This window comes from Enhydra lutris, unplaced genomic scaffold (assembly GCF_002288905.1).
Source record: "Enhydra lutris kenyoni isolate GAN:26980312 unplaced genomic scaffold, ASM228890v2 scaffoldscaffold21, whole genome shotgun sequence".
In the NCBI taxonomy this organism is placed as follows: Eukaryota; Metazoa; Chordata; class Mammalia; order Carnivora; family Mustelidae; genus Enhydra; species Enhydra lutris.
The window spans coordinates 5,117,600-5,139,942 of NW_019154105.1; the positions used below are offsets into that span (position 1 = coordinate 5,117,600).

General features: G+C 41.8%; 1 protein-coding gene across 1 annotated transcript in view; it reads right to left on the minus strand.

Moving 5' to 3' along the window:
- Positions 1 to 11,106, minus strand: part of LOC111149034 (mitochondrial ribosomal protein L1) — a 121,636-nt gene extending 110,530 nt beyond the window's left edge. The window contains exon 1 of the mRNA XM_022505923.1: positions 10,636 to 11,106. Coding sequence (XP_022361631.1) covers positions 10,636 to 10,675 — 40 coding nt within the window. The 5' untranslated portion in view covers positions 10,676 to 11,106. The remainder of the gene's footprint in view (positions 1 to 10,635) is intronic.
- Positions 11,107 to 22,343: the final 11,237 nt, after the last annotated feature.

Here is a 22,343-nt window from a genome sequence, read left to right on the forward strand (position 1 = left end):
GATTTATTCCTGTGATGCAAGGTGGTTCAATATTCTCAAATCAATCAATGTGATAATCACATCAATAAGAAAGAATGAAAAACACAGTATCATTTCAAAAGATGTAGAAAAAAGATGTGACAAAGTATAACATCCCTTCAAGATAAAAACCCTCAACAAAGTAGATTTAGAGAGAACACACCTCAACATAATAAATGCCATATACGAAAAACACACAGCTAACATCATCCTCAATGAGGAAAAATAGAGCTTTTCCCCTAAGGTCAGGAAAAAGACAAGGATGTTCACTCTCATGACTTCTATGCAACATAGTCCTAGAAGTCCTGGTCACAGCAATCAGACAACGATAAGAAATAAAAGGATCCAAATCTGTAAGGAAGAAGTCATACTTTCATTATTTGCAGATAACATGATACTATATTCAAAAAAAAAAAAAAAAGGGGGCGCCTGGGTGGCTCAGTGGGTTGGGCCGCTGCCTTCGGCTCGGGTCATGATCTCAGGGTCCTGGGATCGAGCCCCACATCGGGCTCTCTGCTCGGCAGGGAGCCTGCTTCCTCCTCTCTCTCTGCCTGCCTCTCTGCCTGCTTGTGATCTCTGTCTGTCAAATAAATAAATAAAATCTTTAAAAAAAAATACAGGAAAGGCTCCAATAAAAAACTACTATAATTGATAAATGAATTCACTAAAGTTGCAGGACACAAAATCAATACACCGGAATCCACTGCATTTCTTCATTTTAATAATGACATGGCAGAAAGAGAAAATAAGAAAACAATCCCATTTACAATTGTACCAAAAATAATAAAATATGAAGGAATAAACTTAACCTAGGAGGTGAAAGACATGTACTCTGAAAACTTTAAAACACTAAAGAAAGAAGTTGAGGATGACACAAACAAATGGAAAGATACTCTATACTCATGTGTTGGAAGAACAAATATTGTTAAAATGTCCATACTACCCAAAGCAATCAATAGATTTAATGCAATCCCTATCAAAATATCAACAGCATTTTTCACATAACTAGAACAGATAATCCTAAAATTTGTATGGAACCACAGAAGACCCTGAATAGCCAAAGCAATCTTGAAAAGGAAAAACAAAACTGGCAGTATCACAATCCCACATTTCAAGATATACTATAAATCTGCGGCAATCAAAATAATATGATACTGGCACAAAAACAGACACATAGCTCTATGGAACAGAACAGAAAGCCCAGAAATAAACCCATAATTATATGGTCAATTAATCTTTGACAAAGGAGATAAGAATATGCAATGGGAAAAAGACGATCTCTTGAAAATTACGATGCTGGGAAAACTGGACAGCTACATGCAAAAGAATGAAACTGGACCACTACCTTACACCCTCCACAAAAATAAATCCAAAATGAGTAAAAACCTAAATGTGAGGAGTATCTGGGTGGCTCAATTGGTTGAGCATCCAACTCTGGGTTTCGGCTCAGGTCATGATCTCACGGTCATGGGATGAAGCCGCACATCAGGCTCCACACTGAGAGGGGAGTCCACCTGAGAGTCTTTCTCCTCTCCTGCTCCCACTGTTTCTCTCCCTGCTTGCATTCTCTCTCCAAAAATAAGTACATCTTAAAACAAAACAAAACAAAACAAAAAACCACTAAATATGAGACCAGAAACTATAAAAATCTTAGCAGAGAGAACAGGCAGTAGTTTTTTTGACATCAGCTATAGCAACACTTTTCTAGATATATCGCCTTAGGCAAGGGAAACAAAAGCAAAAAGAAACTATAGAGATAGAGACAACACCAAAATAAAACCCTTCTGCACAGTGAAGGAAACAACAAAACTAAAAGATGACCTACTGAGTGGGAGCAGATATTTTCAAATGACATATCCAGTAAAGAGTTAGTATCCAAAATAGATAAAGAACTTACACAACTCCACACACACACACAAAAACTTAATAATAATACTTCAATTAAAAAATGGGTAGAACCAATGTTCACAGCAGCAATGGTCACAGTTGCCAAACTGTAGATAGAACCAAGATGCCTTTCAACAGACGAATGGATAAGGAAGATGTGGTCCATATACACTATGGAGTATGATGCCTCTGTCAGAAAGGATGAATACCCAACTTTTGTAGCAACATGGACAGGACTGTAAGAGATTATGCTGAGTGAAGTAAGTCAAGCAGAGAGAGTCAAGTATTATATGGTTTTACTTACTTGTGGAGCATAAGGAATAACACGGAGGATACTGGGGGATAGAGAGGAAAAGTGAGTTGGGGGAAATTGGAGGGGGCGACGAACCATGACAGACTGTGGACTCTGAGAAACAAACTGAGGATTTTGGAGGGGGTAGGGTGGGGGGTTGGGTGAGCTTGATGGTGGGTATTATGAGCACTGGCTGAGGTGCATAAATAGTGAATTTCGGAACACTGGAAAGAAATAAAATAAAATGGAAAAAAAATGGGTAGAAGACATGAACAGACATTTCTCCAAAAAAGACATACAAATGTCCACAGACACAAGAAAAGATGCTCAATGTCACTCATCATCAGCAAAAAGCAAACTGAAACGATAATGAAATAACACCTCACACCTGTCGGAATAGCTAAAATCCATAACACAAGAAAGAAGTGTTTGCAAGGATATAAAGACAAAGGAAACCTCAAGCGCTACTAGTGATTGTAAACTGGTGTAGACGCTGTGGAAGACCATGTGGAGGTGCCTCAAAAAAATTAAAAATAGAAAAAAATTTAAAAATAGAATTACCGTATAATCCACTAATTTTACTACTGGGTATTTTCACATAGAGTATGAAAACACTAATTCAAAAAGATATATGCATCCCTATATTTACTGCAGCATTATTTACAAGAGCCAAATTCTGGAAGTAGCCCAAGTGTCCATCAACCAATCAATGGATAAAAAAGATGTGGGGTGTGTGTGTGTGTGTGTGTACATACAATGAAATATTATTCAGCTATAAAAAAGAATGAAATCTTGACATTTGCAACAACATGGATGGATCTAAAAATTATAATGACAAGTGAAATAAGCCAGCCAGAGAAAGATAAATACCATAGGATTTCACCCATATAGAACTTAAGAAACTTGAGAACTTAAGAAACAAAACAAATGAACAAAGGAAAAAAGAGACAAACAAACAAACAAAAAACAAAAACAAAAACAAAAACAAAAAAAAAAAAAACCAAAAAACAAAAAACAAAACCAGACTCTTAACTATAGAGAACAAACAGATGGTTACCAGAGGGGACGTAGGTGGGGGGAAGGCTAAAATAGGTGATGGGGATTAAGAGAACACTTATCATGACAACCACTGAGTAATATACAGAATTGCTGGATTACTGTATTATACACCTGAAACAGTAATATAACACTGTATGACACCTATACTGGAATTAAAATAAATCATCATCATCATCACCACCACCATAACATCTTTGTAATGGCAAAACTGCAGAAAAGAACCCAAGCAGTTATCTACAGTAGAATGGATACACTGTGGTAATTCCTATAATGGAAAACTAGAGAAGTGTAAAAATGACTCAACTATGTGTTATATGGATGAATTTCACAAACATAATTTTGATCAAAAAAAAAGTAAGTGGCAGAAGAATTCATTTGGTATTATTTAAAGTTCAAAAACATGCATAACTAATCAATTTTGTATTTATGGATATATATATATTTGTATGCATGTGTGTATTAAAACTATTAAGAAAACAAGGGAGGGATAAAACAAATACAGGGAAAGTGCTTATGACTGGGGAAGAAGCAGATGAAAGAAAAAGGCACTTGGGCATTTGAAGAATTGATAATGTTCTATTTCTTTAAGATTAATAGTGAGTATTCAGAATTTCACATTTTTTATATATTATATTCTTTTGCATGCAGAAATACAAAGAAAATGTCTTTATTTAAAGAATCGCAAAAGAAAACACTAAAATAAAGTCTTTGGGATGCCTGGGTGGCTCAGCCAGCAAAGCGTCTGCCTTCATCTCAGGTCCTGATGGAGCATCTGGCTCCTTGCTCAGCAGGGAGCCTGCTTCTCCCTCTGCCTGCTGCTCCCCTGCTTGTGTGCTCTCTCTCTGACAAATAGATAAATAAAATCTTCAAAAATAAAGTCTTCCTCCCACCACTAGCCCCCCACAATGCCCCGGCCCATATTAGCAATTTCTTGTGCATCTTCGTAGATATATTTTTTCCCTCCTCTTTAATAAAATGGTAGAACATTCTACTCACTATTCTATACACCTTGCTTTCTCACTTAAAGGTAGTTGGGTCCATTTTCTCACACACACACACACAGATATAAATACACATATTTGCGTGAGATGTACATACGTAATTTCATGCAGGCCTTTCATAAAAGTTTATATATGTATATATTACAGTGATAATTTCCTACCAGTTCATAAAGACTTACCTTCTTACAGCTGCAAAGTACTCCACTGTGTGGTTATTTAATTTACTTAATCACTGACCAACCATTAGGTCACTTATATTTTGCTATTATAAACAGTGCTGTGTTAAATAACCTGGTGTAAACATCATTTTGTACACGTACAAATGTATTTACAAAATAAGTTTCAAGTAAATTTGCTGAGTCAAAAGACATGAACATTTGTAATTTTGATAAATACTGCTTTCTATAATGACAGCGCCATACACATTTCAACCAGCAATGAAAAGGTAGCTTATTTTCACACATTTATGCCAACATAGTAAGTTACCAAACATTTTGGTCTTTGCCAATCTAGTAAATGAAAGACAATATGGAGAACTGTCTTATTTTGCATTTTTCTTATACATTAGAGTAAGTGTCCACATTTTTGGCCCTCTACATTGTCTTTTCTGTTGAATAGACTTCAACCCAATTTTTTTAGTACTCTACAACTACAATTCCACATAAAATGACTTAAAATCTAATCTTAAATTCCATTTATTATATAAAACCATGCAACAACCCATAATATGGGAATTATAACACTCGTCTACACATCAAGTGAATTCATTTCATTAGTTAAGTTTCCAAATGCATAGCACTGTGCATGCAGAATGGTACAAATTCCTTACTGAGGTCTACCAGGTTTTCTCTGAGGGGCCCCTGCCTATCACTCAACAGCACTCTCCTACTTGTTCACTAGGATCCTACTTTCTGACCCTTGAATCCGTCAAGTAAATTCCTGCCTCTGTGCCACTGCATTTAATGTTACATTTGACTGGGATACACCATCTTCGTATCTTCCCTTAGCTACTCCTACTTACCATCCGTTCAAACGCCATCAAAGCCACATGCCTAACAACTTAACTTCATCCCTCATCTACCAAGAGAAAGTTGAAGCACAAGATAAACATCACAACTGAATTCTATGAATTCAGGAATAACATTTGGGGCAGTGTGGGAGACCTGTTTAATGTCGGGAATTCTTCATGGTACAATAACCACAAGGGGCTTTAACGGCTAAGGAAGAAGAGGGCGCCCTCAAAAATCTCAAATCCAGTGGTCTATGCTTGTATGCAAAAATTTAAGAGGAGATCCTCCACATTTTCAAAGAAGCCAGCTACCTTCAAAAAAATCACACATAGTAAATGAAGGAACAGCAATGAACCATTCAAGGTTTGGCAAACACTTCCAAACAATAAACAATAGTTCTAGTTGTACTAAACAAGAACCCAACAACCTTGGTAAGATCCTCAGAATAATAATTTTCTTGAATACATCAACTGCAAACTACTATAAAACAATCAACCACTATTATTTAAAATCCCAAATCATGACAACCAGAAATTATGCTTTTCAACAGAAAGCTATGAAACTGTGACACACTAATAAAAACCAAATTACAAAAATACCACTATAGCTGACCCTTGCACAACATGGGTTTGAACTGTGTGGGTCCAGTTATACAGAGATTTTTTTTTCAATAAAGACAGTACAGTATTGTAAATGTATTTTCTCTGCCTTATGATTTTCTTAATAACATTTTTCTCTATCTTACTTTATTGTAAGAATACAGTATATAATACACAGAACATACAAAATAAGTGTTTATCAACTGTTATCAGCAAGGCTTCCATCAACATTAGGCTATTGGTAGTTCTGTTTTGGAGGAGTCAAAATTAAGGCAGAGAGTCGGGAGGGAGGGTGTGTGACAATCATCATGGTCTGTTCTTGTTCCCTGGCTGGGGGTTAGACTCAATAAAGAAAGAAACAAAAAAAATTATTATGCAGATTTTCAACTGCCTGGGGTTGGGGGGCGCACCCCTAATCTCTATACTGTTCATGGATCAACTATATTCAGATAGCACAGTTAGACCATATCTGTATTTCAATCCCTCTGCGGTCATTTTGTCTACCTGTATTATCACACTCCTTTAACACACTTCTCCCTTCACTCTTTGCAGATAACCTCACTTGCTACTTCAGAGAGAAGAGAATTATCTCAACGACTGAGAAACCTTCCCGCATCTGTACTGGTTCTCAAAAGTCACTCCCAGCCCCACCCCAACCCCTTGGCAGTGAGATGGGAAATACTCCATCTCCTTTCCTAGCTGCTTCTTGTATCTGATACTGAAAGACTAGAGTTCCACAATCCTCAATTTCCCTAGGAGATCTTACCATCTAGTCTTTCCTTCCCACTACACCCGTCATAGTCCAGGCCATCCTCACCTACCACAAGGATTACGGCAACAAATTCCAAACCCTTCGATATTCCACTCTTAGTCTACTCCACTTCTTTTCTACCTACTAGTAAGAGGGATCATTTAAAAATGAAAATATCATCACATCCCTAAAACACCTGGATGGCTTCCCCTTGTTCTTTGAATAACTTCCTAACAAGGTCCTCCATGAGGTACTTCTAACCTATAGTGAACTTGATCTAACATGACTCTTTCTCACGCTTGCTGTACTTCAAATACACTGGCCTCCTTTCAGCTTTTTTTTTCCTAAGATTTTATTTCAGACACAGAGACAAAGAGAGAACGTGCGCGCGCGCACACACACACACACACACACACACACACACACAAAGTGGGGAGGGGCGGGTGGGCAGAGGGAGAGGCAGGCTCTGGGTTGAGCAGGGAGCCCAGGCGGGGCTCAATTCCAGGACTCTGGGATCATCACCTGAGCCGAAGGGAGACACTTAACTGACTGGGCCACCCAGGCGCCCCATCCTTTCAGTTTCTTAAACACGCTGTAATTTTTTAACCACTTTGGTATTTCAAATATAATCTTCCCTCCATCTATAACATTCTCCCCTATCACCTTCTACTCCCCCTTCCATAGCTAATTTCTAATTAGCCAATGATCTTTCAGGGACTCTGTTAAACTACTTCTTCAGAAGTTTTCCCTGAAGACTCAGGACAGACTAGGTCTCTCACAAACACTCTTACAGCACCTTGTACTTTTCCCTCACATCACTTAGAACAATTGTAATTAAAGAAAATAATTAACCAGTTCATGCCTGCACCTCATAAAAGATAAGCATCACGGGGAAGGAATGTGTATAGCTTATTCACCATCATTGAATGGAGGAAGGAAATTTGAACAAATGAAAGCAAAAACTGCATTCGAATTACTTTATTATTAGTTACAACACATGGAAGAGGGGTGGCATTACGATGTAGGTCCATTGATTTATTCATTCTTCTACACAATATGCCAACGAAACATGCTAGCACCACTTTAAACATTTAGTGAACAAACAGACAAAAATCCCTGTCCCCGTGGAGCTTACGTCCCAGTGAAGGGAGACAACACTAATAAACACAAAATGGTAGTGATGGGGGGAACCCAGTGGTTAAAATGGAGAGTCAAGGGGAAAGTGGGCTGCACTTTTAAGTAAGATTGTTAAGGTAGGCTTCATCAAAAAGGTGACACCTGAGCCAAGACTTGAAAGAAATGAGAAAATTAGTTACACAAATACCTGGAAAAAGGGTCTTGAACCCTCATCCCATCTGGAGAAAGTCTTCCCAAGGCAGAAATGTTCCTGGTGTTGATCAGGAAACAAGGAAGCCAGTGTGGCTAGAGCACACAGAGTGAGGGGAAGGGTAGCCAGAAATGAGGTCAGAGAGGTAAACTGGGTAAGGGCGAGGCAGGGGGGGACAAGGCAGGCACAAGACGTATGAAGACCCTTGGCCAGTGCTGTCCAATGGAAGTAGAATATAAACCACATATATAATTTTAAAATTTCTAATAGCCACATTTTAAAAAGGTATAAAAGAAACCAGTGAAATTAATTAAGATTAACACATTTTATTACAGCCAATACCCCAAAATATTATATTTTGAAATATTTTGAAATAATATTTCAACATGTTACCAATATAAAAAATTCAGGTATTTTACTTTTGTGGGTACTAAATCCTTAAAATCTAATGTGTATTTGACACATTCAATTCAGATTAACCACATCTGAAGTGCTCAACAGTGGATAACAATAAAGACAGCACAACCATAGGCCATTTTTAAGGACTAAGAAAAATGGGGAGGCCTTGCAGAGTTTCAAGCATAAGAGTAACATGACTTAGGTTCTTAAAGGACCAATTTTACTACTTGTTGAGCATATACTGAAATCCAGGTAGGAATGGTAATGGCATACAAGGCAGTTGCTGTAGTGTAGCGAGAAGTTAGATTTTGGGTTTATTCCAAGGGTAAAACCAATGGGATTTGTCAACTAATTAATGTGAAGTGTGGGGAAAGGAGGGGGAGTTGAGGATATTCGAGGTTTTGGTCCAGACCCAGGATGAAGTTACCATGCAGAGATGGGGAAGACTGCACGCTATAATGAGTCCAATTTTAGACAAATGCTAAGTGCTAATGAGATATACAAGTGGAGATCTAGAATCGGCAGATGAGTTCAAGAATCGAAAGTTCAAAAGAGGTGCTAACTCTAATTGTAAGTTTGAGAGCCGATCACGATATAGAAAATAGTCAAAGCCAGAAGACGTGGATGAAATCAGCAGAGGAGTGAATTTATATACAAAAGCCGAAACGATGAAAGACAGGATCCTGGCTCCTGAGACACTGCAAGGTAAGAGATTGGGGAGAGGAGGAGGAACCAGCAAAGTAATGTGAGACATGACAGGTGATATAAAAATAGTATCAAGACAGTGAGGAATCCTAGAAACCAAGAGAAAAAAACATGGCAAGGAGAGAATGATAATCTTCAGCTCTCTTTTTGGTTTATTTGACTTGTCTAATATAATGCTATTTCTCTCATACATGAAGAAAACACCATAACTCTTTTCAGTAATGGTACACTTTTTGGTTTGCTCACTTAGGCGTTACCGGGTCTTAAACAACTAGGCCAAAGAGAGAATTCTGTCTTGACACTAGGCGTTCCTGTAAGAAGCTCAAAGAGAAAACTAGGATGTAGTGTAAAAAAAAAAAAAAAAAACACTGGCCTAGGAGTGAAGCTTCAGTTTTGCCCTCCACTTACTAGTTCTAGGAGCACTACTACATATCTCCACTTATCAGTTTATTCCTCCGCAAAACAGGAGTGATGCCGGCTGCTGCTTCCTCTAAAGGGCCACCTTAATTAAACAACAGTATGTATCAATGTTTCCAAAACACAAAACAAAAATTTAAAAAGCACTGTATAAAAAAAAAGCATTGTAACCGAAAAAGGGCTGTCGTCCTCGACAACAGAGTCTAACAACTGCGGAAAAGAGCTTCCAAGAAGCACCACACAATTAGTCTCCAAATGATAAATGCTGATGCGAATTAGACGACGTCTGCGCGCTTTAAGAATCAGAATTGCTGGGGCGCCTGGGTGGCCCAGTGGGTTAAAGCCTCTGCCTTCGGCTCAGGTCATGATCCCAGGGTCCTGGGATCGGGCCCCACATCGGGCTCTCTGCTCAGCGGGGAGCCTGCTTCCTCCTCTCTCTCTGCCTGCCTCTCTGCCACTTGTGATCTCTGTCAAATAAATAAATAAAATCTTAAAAAAAAAAAGAATCAGAATTGCTTTAAATGAAACAAGATGGGATCGGGAGGGAGACAAACCATAAGGGACTCTTCATCTCACAAAACAAACTGAGGGTTTCTGGGGAGGGGGTTAGGGAGAGGGTGATGGAGTCATGGACACTGGGGGGGGGTTGTGCTATGGTGAGTGCTGTGAAGTGTGTAAACCTGGCGATTCACAGACCTGTACCCCTGGGGCTAATAATACATTATATGTTTATAAAAAATTATTATTTAAAAGAAAAAAAAAATCAGAGTTGCCCGCACCGACGTGCTCCCAAAGCACGAGCAAACATTCTGTAACGTGTTAAACTTGACGGACGCAGAACCCTAACCGCAGCTCCTCTTGCACTCGGAGCTCCCCGCGCAGCTCACACCCCGGTGGAGACGGAACCGCGTCCTCGCCTCGGTCCCCAAGGGTGGCCGGAGGGCTGGCCGGGCACACCTCCTCCCACGACACCCCTACGAAGGACAGCTCCAGAAAGAAGTGAAGTATCCGATAGCATCGCTTTTAAGTAATAACTCTCTGGAGAACCTAGAGCCCTAAGAAGCGTTTCGAGCCCCCAGTGCAGACCGTGCTAGGAGCGTCCGGCTTACAACCGCAGCCCCCATACCGGAGCTGCTGTCCCTCCTAAGCCCAGAGAACGCCCCGCTTTACCTCTACCGAGGCATCTTATGGCGGCCGCCATGTTGGCCATTCCGGATGGTGTGGACGAAATTAGTCCTACGCTTCCACGTGGAAGAATCTAAAAAGGGTTCCTCTCCGGAATTGGCCGAGGGGGGAGGATTAGAAAGAGCAAGAGGAAAACGGGCGGAGACCAGAGATGGGCGTTCAAGCCGGCCCGGAACTGCGCGGCGGGGACGCTGGGGCCCCGTGGCGGTGTTACTGTCTGTCTTCCGTGCTGGGACCTGCGCTCGGCGGTTCCGGGACGACCGCTCTACCCAGCCTCAGAGGAACCTGCCCATGGGGAGATGCGGTCGTGTGGCGGTGCCGTTTACTTCTCTCCTGAGTCCTCAGCCGTGCTCAGGCCGGTGCGGTTACTGTACTGAGAGAACCCGGGAAAGCACGAGAAACAAAATCCGAAGAGTATCACCGACTTCAGTCGTCCCGTTTCCAGCCTCCTGAAAGTCTTTAAGTCGCCAGAGTTTCCAGGACCGCCCGAGGCGCCCCGCGCACCACAGACTCTTTCTCACTCAGCTCGAGGCCGCGTGGTCTTGAGCGCGTCTCCGCATGAAGCGGCCGCGCGTCCTCTCCGCCGGGCGGCCGGGCCGTGAGCAACGCTGCAGCGACGTGACTCTTCTGTCGCGAGAGCGCAGGTCTGGAGACCGACGCGGCGGTGGTCGGGACCGAAGAAAAAATCCGTGTCCTTCCCATGACGTCACCGCTGCTGTCCGCGTCCCGTCGCCTAAAACATCCGATCGCAGATGACGCCGCTTCCCGGTTTACCTGACACCCTCCGGGACCGCGTCTGGAGCTGCCTTCGGGCCGCGGCTCGACTCCCCGGCCGGACGCCCGCCCGCAAGCCCGGGTCCTCCCGGGTGCGCGGACACACACACACACAGACGGACACGCACACAGACAGACACACACACACACACACACAGACACGCGCGCACACACACACACGGACACGCACAGACAGACACACACACAGACGCGCGCACACACACATACACACAGACGGACACACACACACAGACGGACACACACACACAGACGGACACACAGACACACACACAGACGGACACACACACACAGACACACACACACACAGACGGACACACACACACATACACACAGACGTACACGCACACACACACGAGCTCCCTTCACCGTGAAGCTACCAGGAGAAGCTGGACTGGATCAAAGTAGGAATTTCCCGGATGACTTAGTTCCTGGGCATGGATCGTGCCCAGCCGCACCCAGAGTAAACTTTCTGATTTATCCCCTGCCGTACGAACCCCTGAGCAGAAGTTCCGGACCCATTTATGACTGTCACACTCACACACACACTCACACTCACACACACTCAGAGAACTTGAATCTACCTTTAAAACTTTCTTCCTTTTCTCCCTCCTCCTGTTCTTTTCTCCTTCCTTTTTTCACAAACACGGGACTGTTTGCCGTGCGTCAAGCCGTGTGCATCGACGCGTTGATGTGGCAAACGAAACCAACACAGCCCTCGCTCTCGTGAGGAGTAGAACGAGTTTCATGGGACACCTGGGTTGCTCAGGTGTTGATCCTGGAACACCACGTTGAGTCCCACCGGGGGCTTCTTGCTCAGCGGGGCGCCTGCTCCTCCCTCTGTCTGCCACTCCCCTGCTTGTGCTCTCTTGCTGACAAGTAAATACATAAAATCTTTAAAAAAAAAAAAACAAAAAACTAATTTCATTTGAGGGTAAATTCAAGATTTGGGGCAAGTTCACCAAATCCATTTCCAGTCAAAAAAGGTGATTAAAGGTGCTTTTCCTTAGCCTCTGCAGCTGTCCTTTTCTATACACAGAGTAATCTGGCCCCATCTGTGTGCTTCTTTATGTCTCATGTTAGAAGGAGGTAATTTAAACACTTCATCCTGGGACTCAGAGCAACGTGTATATGCTTGTCGTAGCAGCCCTATTAAAGCAGTAGAGGTGCGACCTCTCCGATTGCCCACTTTGACCCCCAGAACTTGACGGCATCAGTCAGATGGGATCCAGAATCCAGTTATTTCTGTATAACAACATGTAAAGAGGTTCTTTCGTTTGAGACTTATTAAAAACTACAAAATCCACACTCTGAAATGGAAACTCTTAAGCCTCGAAATATGTAATACATAATGAAGTTCTCACCAAAGACGGGCAGTAGAGCTTTCAGTTCAGCAATGGTGCTCTGGAACCAAACTCTCTGGGTTTGAACCTCAGTATCTTCACTTACCAGCTATGTGACCTAGGGCAAGTTACTATACACCTCTTTGGGCCTCGGTTTTCTTATCTGGGATAGGGGACTGATGAGATAATTTGTTGAGGTACTCACTATAGTACCTGGCACGGAGTAAACACTCATTAAATGTTACACTTTGTCATTAGTGAGGAACCAGTGAGAGCCCTTAACCAGAGAGGCAAAATGAATATGCTGTCCAGTTACCTTTTTTCATTATCTGCTTATTTCTTAATATAGTACATGCGGATACATGTATGATTCACGTGCTAGGATGTCACATTCTTTGTATCAGAACTTTTATTAGTAGTTGCAGAAAGTCTTTAGGCTGTGTTCATGCACTTCCTTAAAGTTCACTTTAAGCACAACTTTTCCCAGTTGATTTCTAGGAAGTTTTATACTCTCCAGGAGTCTTGGCAACATGCCAGCTGCCTCCTGCTTGGCTAACTTCCCTGGGAAAAGCTTCTAAATATTTGCCTAGCCCTGTAGTTCCTTGATCTGTGCTCTCTGCTTTCTTCAACCATCTTTCAGTTGTTCTGGAAACTCCTTTGCAAGAAGAGTCAGTTCCCACTTGGGGTTCAAGTTGAAAGTGGATTCTCATATTGGACAAAAATAAGGAACTCGATGACATTTCCTACTTCAATGGTATGCATCAGAGTCACCCAGAAGGCTTGTTAACACAGATTGCTGGGCTCTATGCCCCAGAGTTTCTGATCCAGTAGGCCTGGGTGTGGCCCGTGAATTTGTATTTATAATGGGTTCTCAGGTGATGCTGAAAACTGGTGTAGTTGTCCAGAGACCACACTTTAAAAACCACTCCCTATGTAATACCCTGAAACGTTTGCATCCATACCTATCATTAACTTGGAGTTGTTTTGTTTAACAATTTTATACTCAATATAATATAGGCAATAAAAGCATTAACTCCCATACGTTGTATGTCTCTAGGACCAGAATCTACCTACCTTATCTTCTCTTCCATAAGAAACTGCTATTCCATACCTGGGTTTCTGCTCGAGACCTATCCAGCCGCCAGCTGGGAGATTTTCTCGTCTCTGCCCATTTGTCTATATGGATTTTAAGTATCATCACTAAGTCCTTGATTGCCTTCCCTCTTTGTGCTTACTGTAGACTCAGATTACTTTTTTTTAATACAGAAACGTCTATCTAGAATAATGATTTTTTAGTCATAAAGTGGAAAATTTGGTGAGAAATTAGAACTCATTTTGTCTTGCTCCACACCCACCCAGTATGGGAGTTACTGTGTCCCACAACCCCTGGGAGGCTATTTTAACTCAAGATTGAACTAGGAGATTCAGAACTGTCCAGTGGAATGTTGGTGAATGTCTAACACCTGGCGCTACATAAAATCAACCAACTCACAGAACTCTGACCTCTTGGCACTTGGTTCTCATATGGCTAGAGCATACTACTGGAAGTTTCCTGATAAAAGCCTTTGGTAACTTAAAAGACCTAAACCAGACCAACTTATCCTAGAGCCACACTTCTCAAACCTCAATGTGAATACAGATCACTTGGGAATCTTATTAAAATGTAGATTCTAATTTAGTAGTCTGGGATGGAGCCTGAGTTTCTGATTTCCAACAAGCTCCTAAGCAATGTTAATGCGGTTGGTCCATGAACCATGCTTTGAATTACAAGTTCCTAGAACACATCCTAGAATAAAATTCATATTTGTATCATTAGTCTCAAACAGAATCTTTTGACTAGGCTCCCTCTTCTTAATACACAGAATACTGATGATTCACAGACCTGTACCCCTGGGGCAAATAACACATTATATGTTAATTTTACAAAATGCCTTCTTACAAGAAAAAAAAATACGCAGAATAAACTGAAGTGGATTCTCAAATTTCTGGGTATAAACTCCATGACCTTCATCTCTCAGTAGTGATACTAGAAACCCACATCTGTTTCTGGTGGAAACTTCCCCTCCCACATAAATAAAATTCCCCAACCCCACCTATCTGGACCAGTTGAAGCTATCTGACCCAAGGAATGTCCATCTATATTGTAGAGAGTGATCTAGCTAGAAAAAAGCTGGGACAGTCCTTTTTCTCATAAAACTGGAATTGGGGGAAATGAAAGACTGAAACATTCAGGTAGGAGAACCTGAGTAAGATCATGAGTAGATTCAAGGCTAGAGAAGCTCTGAAAGACAAGCTGAAATTATCAGTGAGCAGACATGGCGCACGCACGAGTTACGTGAAGCCAGTCAGTTTCAAGAAGAGACCGGAACGAGGATGTGGAGGAAGACAGAGTTATCATGCAGAAGAGATCAGCCGGCTTCTGAGAGGAAGATAGCAGATGCAGCTTCAGTTCCTGTTACAGTTTCTGTCAAGTCTGCTGTATCACTATCACTCTCCGGCGTTCTTCTGAGATCCCTATCTACCATATATCCCTACAATAACCTCTGTTTGCTTGAGCTAGTACCAGTGAACTTCTGTATCTTCTAAACAAACAAAGAACCAAAACAAGGGCCCCTGGATGGCTCAGTGGGTTAAGCCTCGCCTTCGGCTCAGGTCATGATCTCAGGGTCCTGGGATGGAGCCCCGCATCGGGCTCTCTGCTCAGAGGGGAGCCTGCTCCCCCGCCCCGCCTGCCTCTCTGCCCACTTGTGACCTCTCTGTCAAATAAATTTTAAAAATCTTTAAAAAAAAAGAACCCAAACAAAAAGCAAAACAACAACAACAACAAAACTAATTAAAATCATGGAACTCCAGTTATTCTGGTCATGATGCATGAATTGGCAGCTTCTACCAGAATTAGTGGCAGAGCCTTAACCATGGAATCTCGGAGTTTGAAAAGCTTCTGAGGTTTTCTATCTACCTGATGTATTAACCCCTATCTATAATTCTCTGCTTAAATTTATGGTGGCAAAATCTTGAATATTCTGCAAGGTAGTTCACTCCGTTTTTGGATAACTCTAATTGTTAAGGCTGCTCCCTATATTAAGCTGAAATCATCTTCCCTCTAACTTGTACCCACTTGAGCCCTTTGGGTCAAATCCATTTCCAATTCCATTTCCACATGGCAAGTCTGCTCCCTGGTGTTCAGTGATGCTGTCATGCCTCTGACGTCTTCTCCTCACATAGCTGAGTTCATATTAGATGTTCACTTAAATGTTCATATTCTTACCCACCCACAGTTTCTCTCTTCCGTGGCATGGCAATGAAAACTTCTCATCTTCCTCGGAGGCTTACCAAAGATACATTCTAGATGGTCTCTGTCTCTCTTAAAATGTAATCCTGCAGTGGAACAAAACACTCCGGAGGAGAAAGGAGTATTACTCCTGGAAAAATCAACACAACCTAAAACTGCAGCAACTTCTAATGGCTTCACTTAGAACACCATAATTCCTTTGTTTCTCCTCAGTAGTTCTTTAGTTATGACAAAAAACATACCACAAGTATCCCAGATTTGAGCCAAACCAAAAAGATGAACTTCTTGCTTTAAGATTTTTTTTAGAATTATCTGTGTCCAATACAAATATAATGCAAATTACATACATACTTATAAGTTTTCCAGTAGCTACACTAAAAAAGTAAAAAGACACAAAATTCATTTTTATAATTTGTTTAACTCAATGTATTTATAGTATCCATTCAGTGTGTAATATAAAAATATTGAGATATGAGGCACCCGGGTAGCTCAGTGGGTTAAAGCCTCTGCCTTCGGCTCAGGTCATGATCCCAGGGTCCTGGGATTAAGCCCCGTGTCGGGCTCACTGCTCAGCGGGGAGCCTGCTTCCCTTCCTCTCTCTCTGCCTGCCTCTCTGCCTACTTGTGATCTCTGTCTGTCAAATAAATAAATAAAATCTTAAAAAAAAAAGAAAAGAAAATATTGAGATATTTTATATTTTTTATGCTGTCTTTGAGGTTCTATATATATTCTACATGTAGAGTGTATCACAACTAGGACTAAGTGCATTTCAAATGCTCTATAGCCACATGTGGCTACTACATTAAAACAATTTTAGAAGAAGAAGAATGGCTAACACTTCTTGAACACATACTGTGTGCCAGGCACTTTCCTAAAGGGTTTACATATTTTAACTGTTTAAATCTTCACAACAACCCAATACGATAGGCCCTATAGTTATTCTCATTTTACAGATGAAGGAGCAGAGGCACTGGAGGTTAAGTAGCTTGCCCAAGTTGAGATTTCAACCCAGGCTGTCTGGCTTCGTACACCACATTTGTAACCACTATTATCCATGTACCACACACATACTTCAGGCTGGACACTGCGCTAAGCACCATACATATCATACCTTACTTAATTCCCATTTTATAAATAAACAAACCGAGGCTCCAGGAAGTTAGTGTCTTGCTGAAGGGCACACAGCGAGTGTTAGAGCCTAGTAACAGCTCTGTGTATTTGACCGTCACACCCTCCTCCTGCTTCACTATCCTGAAACTCTGGTGTCTAAACAGACATACACCCATGACCCAATATTTTTGATGTTTTAAATTAGAAAATGGCCAGATTTTATCAGAGTGTGTGGGAGAAAGTAAATAACATGTAAGCACATATGTATTATTTTTTGATCTTCAAAGCCAAGTGTGGAAGTCACAAGCACCAACCAAACACTAATTAGAGTTAATTTTTATCTTCAATGCATGCAGTGGTAAAACTTGCTTGAAATGTTTATCTAAATATGGAATGCATTTTTACTTTTTAAAAAAAAAAAAAAGATTTTATTTATTTATTTGAGAGAGAGACAGTGAGAGAGAGCACGAGAGGGGAGAAAGTCAGAGAGAGAAGCAGACTCTCCAAGGAGCAGGGAGCCCGATGTGGGACTCGATCCCAGGACTCTGGGATCATGACCTGAGCTGAAGGCAGTCGCTTAACCAACTGAGCCACCCAGGTGCCCTGCATTTTTACTTTTTTAAATTTATTTTTGAGGGCCTCTCTTACTCAACTTTAAAAAAAAATTTTTTTAAGTTTATTTATTTTTTTCAGTAATCTCTATACCCAATGTGGAGCTTGAACCCATGACCCTGAGATCAAGAGTCACCTGCCCTAGTGACTGAGCTAGCCAGGTGTCCCTGGAACTGTGTATTTTAAACACTTGATAGCTCTGAGAAAAGTAACAATACCAACAAAGCAATTCTCAGGAAAATGTTTTATTTTTACAGAAGAGTGTGCCCAACCCACAAGAGGAGGCTGTAAGTAACTGAAAGGATGTGACTCTCTTCCTCCCTTTTGTACTGTGTGGCTTTATTGTTTTGCAGACTTAGAAGTGAACTTGACATTTTGTTGTTGCCCTTTTCTCAGGTCCCGTATTTCTTTCAGATAAGGTCGAACTGAAGCTGAGTTCAAGCCCTAGTCTTCGGGGTGAACAAGAGCTTTCTCTCTCTCCAGACATCTCCTTTGTACTGCTTCAGGAAATGAGTCCCAGGTTTTTAGGGGATCTTGGGAATTATTTATTAGTCATTTTATCTGAAAAATATTGAGTTTAAATAAATACTCCAATATTCACCTATGAACAGTAGCATCTCATCTTTGTCTCAATTACCTTAATCCCTCTAACAGACTCTCTGTTGTTGCAATTGGGTTAGCGTCTGTCTTCTTCCGTAGTTGTCAAATGGCAGAGGTAGAATAGCAGCGGGAGAGGGGTGAGGAGGAAAGAGACTCCGAGGGGAGGAACATTTAATAATCAAGAAGGCGGAGGCTCAGGGGTGCCCGGGTGGCTCAGTCATTAAACCTCTGCCTTCAGCTCAGGTCATGATCCCAGGGTCCTGAGGTAGAGCCCCACATTCGGCTCTCTGCTCAGTGGGAAGCCTGCTTCTCCCTCTCCCATTCCCCCTGCTTGTGTTCCCTCTCTTGATGTGTCTGTCAAATGAATAACTAAAATCTTAAAAAAAAAGAAGCAACCAGAGTTTCAGGTCAGGCTCTTTCCTGGCTTAGCCAACGCTCGCAAGTTATGTCCCCACTCAATGCCTTTGTCTTTCCATCTGAAAATAGGCATGACGACATTTTCGTGGAACGTGATTCTTCATTGCAATTCCTTAGAGTCCGTGATATCTTGTTAATTTATGCTAAACAATTATGAATAATTGTTAAAGTTTAATTTTTAATTGACAAATAAAAGGTGCTTCTGTCTCCCCTAGGAGAGATGGCGGAGCTCTAACCCAAGCGAACAAACAGAGATCAAAGAGACGCACAGGCCCAGGGAAAGGGAGCAAGTATCTTCATCCATCAGGAAAAGGAAATTGCATTTAGGAAAACTAATAAATTTCCCCAAAGCTCAAAAGAAAAGAGGAATGGCTGGGATTAGAAATAAGGTCAGATGGGTTCCTAAATAACATTTATTTTCAACTGTAGTGATCTAGGTCCTCAAGTGGTTGGTACCACCAGAACTGATATAAAACATGTAATTCTTCAACAAAAAAACCCCACAAGAATGCATTGCTTTCCCGAACTCTCTCTAGACAGAGGTCTGCAGAAATGCAGGGAGAGTAGGATGCCCTGATTCCCTATGTCCCACTATCAGAGGAGGCTGGAGCCTTCCGTGCCTGACAGCGAGTGGGGATTTTTGTGGAGTTACCGTAACTCACCACTGCTGCGGCACCCAGAAGAGATTCAGGAAGTGGCAGTGGTGTCGTAGGAGGGCTCCACTTACCCCAAGCTGACAGAAGAGCTGCAGGCATCTTTGCTTGGCTCTGAGGAGCTGTTCCTGGTAAGGAGGGAGGTGAGAGCATTTTGAGGGAGTCGGCACACCACTGTGGGAGAGAAGGCAAACCTGAGTGTGGGCCTCAGGACCCTGCTTCCCCCCAGAGCCTTCCAAGCATGAGTGTTACCCCCCTGGGCAGGCAGGCAAAAGACACGTGTAAAAGAGACATTTCCCCAAAACCACGTGGGGACCCGGGACCCAGGATTTGTTTACAGGAGCCAGGGAACAAAGACGACAGGAGAGACATTCTTGAACGCAGCATGCTAGGGTCTGACGCACGGGACAGCGATGGCTCTGACAGCGCTGGCACCTTTCTTACACCCAGAAAGGAACCAAAAGCAGCAGAAGGGGACAAAAGGACACACACAATGCAGTAGCAAGTGTGTTGGGAATCACTCAGTGTGAAACACCCTTGCAACACCCAGTGCACCCATCCGGAGCGCAAGAGCACTGGAGGGCGAGGCATAGATCCAGTCGGTACTAGCGGGGTCCTAACGGCAGAGAACTACGACGGCTGTAGCTCACCCTTCGTCTGGAAAACACCAGGAGCATGTACACAGCCATATGAGGATAAGACAGGCACCTATGGTTATTGTTTACAACAATGTTGCCTGCTTATGAAGTTTGTTAGGTCTCATCCAATGTTTGATTTTCCTAGATTTCCTTGGGCCAAGGTGAGCTGGTTTTTTTCCCTTGTGTCTCTTTATAAAACATCTAATTCCAGGTCACAGATTGAAATATGGCACATGGACCCTATTTTTTAACTATTAGTTGAATTACGGTTGATCCTTGAACAATGTGGGGGTTAGGGGTGCCAATCCCCTGTAGAGTCCAAAATCCATGAGTAACTCTTCACTCCCCAAAAGCTTAACTATTAATAGCTTGTTGTTCACTGGAAGCCTTAGGGATAACATCAACGGTTGATTTGCACACATTTCATACTTACATGTATCATATACTGTATACTTGCAATAACATGAGCTAGAGAAAAACGCCACTAAGAAAATCATATGGAAGAGAAAATGCATTTACAGTACTATACCGTATTTATAAAAAAAAAAAATTGCCTATAGTTCAAATCCGTGTTGAGGGTCCATTGTAATCTGAAATCCTTGTCTAATTTGATAAATTTTTATTATTATTATTATTATTTTAATTCCAGTCTATTTAACAGTGTTCCATTAATTTCAGATGTACAGCATAGGAATTCAACAATTCTGTATACTACTCAGTGCTCGTCATGAGAACTGTACTCTTAATCCCCTCACCTATTTCACTCAGCCCCTGAAGACCATCAGTTTGTTCTCTATAGCTAAGAATCTGTGGTTTTGGGGTGCCCAGGTGGCTCAGTTGGTTAAGTGTCTGCCTTCCGCTCAGGTCATGATCCAGGGTCCTGGGATGGAGCCCCACATTGGGCTCCTGCTCAGTGGGGAGCCTGCTTCTCTCTATGGCTGCTGCTCCCCCGTTTGTACTCTCTCTCTCTCTCTGTCAAACAAATAAATAAAATATTTAAAGAAAAAAAGAAGAGTCTGTGGGTTGGGTTTTTGTTTTGTTTTGTTTTGTCTCTCTTTCTTTTTCTTCACTTGTTTTCTTACTAATTTGCTAAATCTTCCCAAGTTACCTATGACTATTTACTCTATCCCTTATTCCATGAGAATTAAGTATCCTTCGTCATCTACAAGAAGGCATTATCGCAATTCATTGCAAAATCTGAATGAATTGTATTCACTGGCTAACCCTCCTTTGTTATTTATGTTACCTCTTTCAAATAACTTAGCAGATTAGAAAGAAACTACTTAGTTCTACTCAACTGTCCTTATCATGTTGGCACAAATCTACATGCTACAAAAATATTTCATTATCTTTACTCATTTTTTCCTAACAGATATTTTTTCCTCCTTGCTATAATCTGGTAAATTACAGATAATTTCTTGTTTTAATGGGGTACTGTACTGATTATACTCCATTTGCCACCGGACACATTTGTTTTTCACTTTTGTCCACCCTGCTAGGTGTACCCTTAGAGACAGACCCTTTTAAAGGGCACCTCCTGGGCTCCCTTGCCTCCAGCTTCTCACTTGGGCAGTAGGGAGCTCCAGCAAGAGGCAGAGTACAGGAAAAAGAGAAGCCAGTGTATTGCCCTGCTCCCTCTGTTTGGCTGCGGCCCCGGAGGTGGCTGCATTTTGGCGATGGCCCCTGCTTCTTCCAGGCATCTTTCCTTCCATAGCTCTGGCTCTCACCTCATTTCTAATAACACTGTGTTTCCCCTTGTCTCTTCAGACCTGGGGTGGCAGTGGTTCCCTTCCTATCTCCTCTATGTTTATTTCAACATCCCTTAGCCCTGCCCACACTTATGTAAATAGTTTCCCTTTTAACCTCTCTGGTTAAACTCTGAATTTGCCATCTGTTTCCTGCCAGGCCCCTGACTCATACAGACACCTGGTCACTATATTGTTAGATCAGACTTTAAATTAACTGGTGGGATAAACAAAGAGAATTGTGCGTGTTGGCGAAAAATTTTTAACGATAGGCTAACAATAAAGACTTCCACAGTTCAAAGGGCCCCGCATAGCAGGTTGTCTTATGAGGGACTCGTGTTTTAAACTCTGCCTTGAGGTTTATGTTTTAAGGTAAGACACCACCTTCCTCTTAATTCTAAACTGCCGTGCTACCCCAGTCTGCTGAAACCCCTTCTGCACATAAAAGAGATGGTCTTACCCCCATGATTTACAGCCCTGCCAACACAATA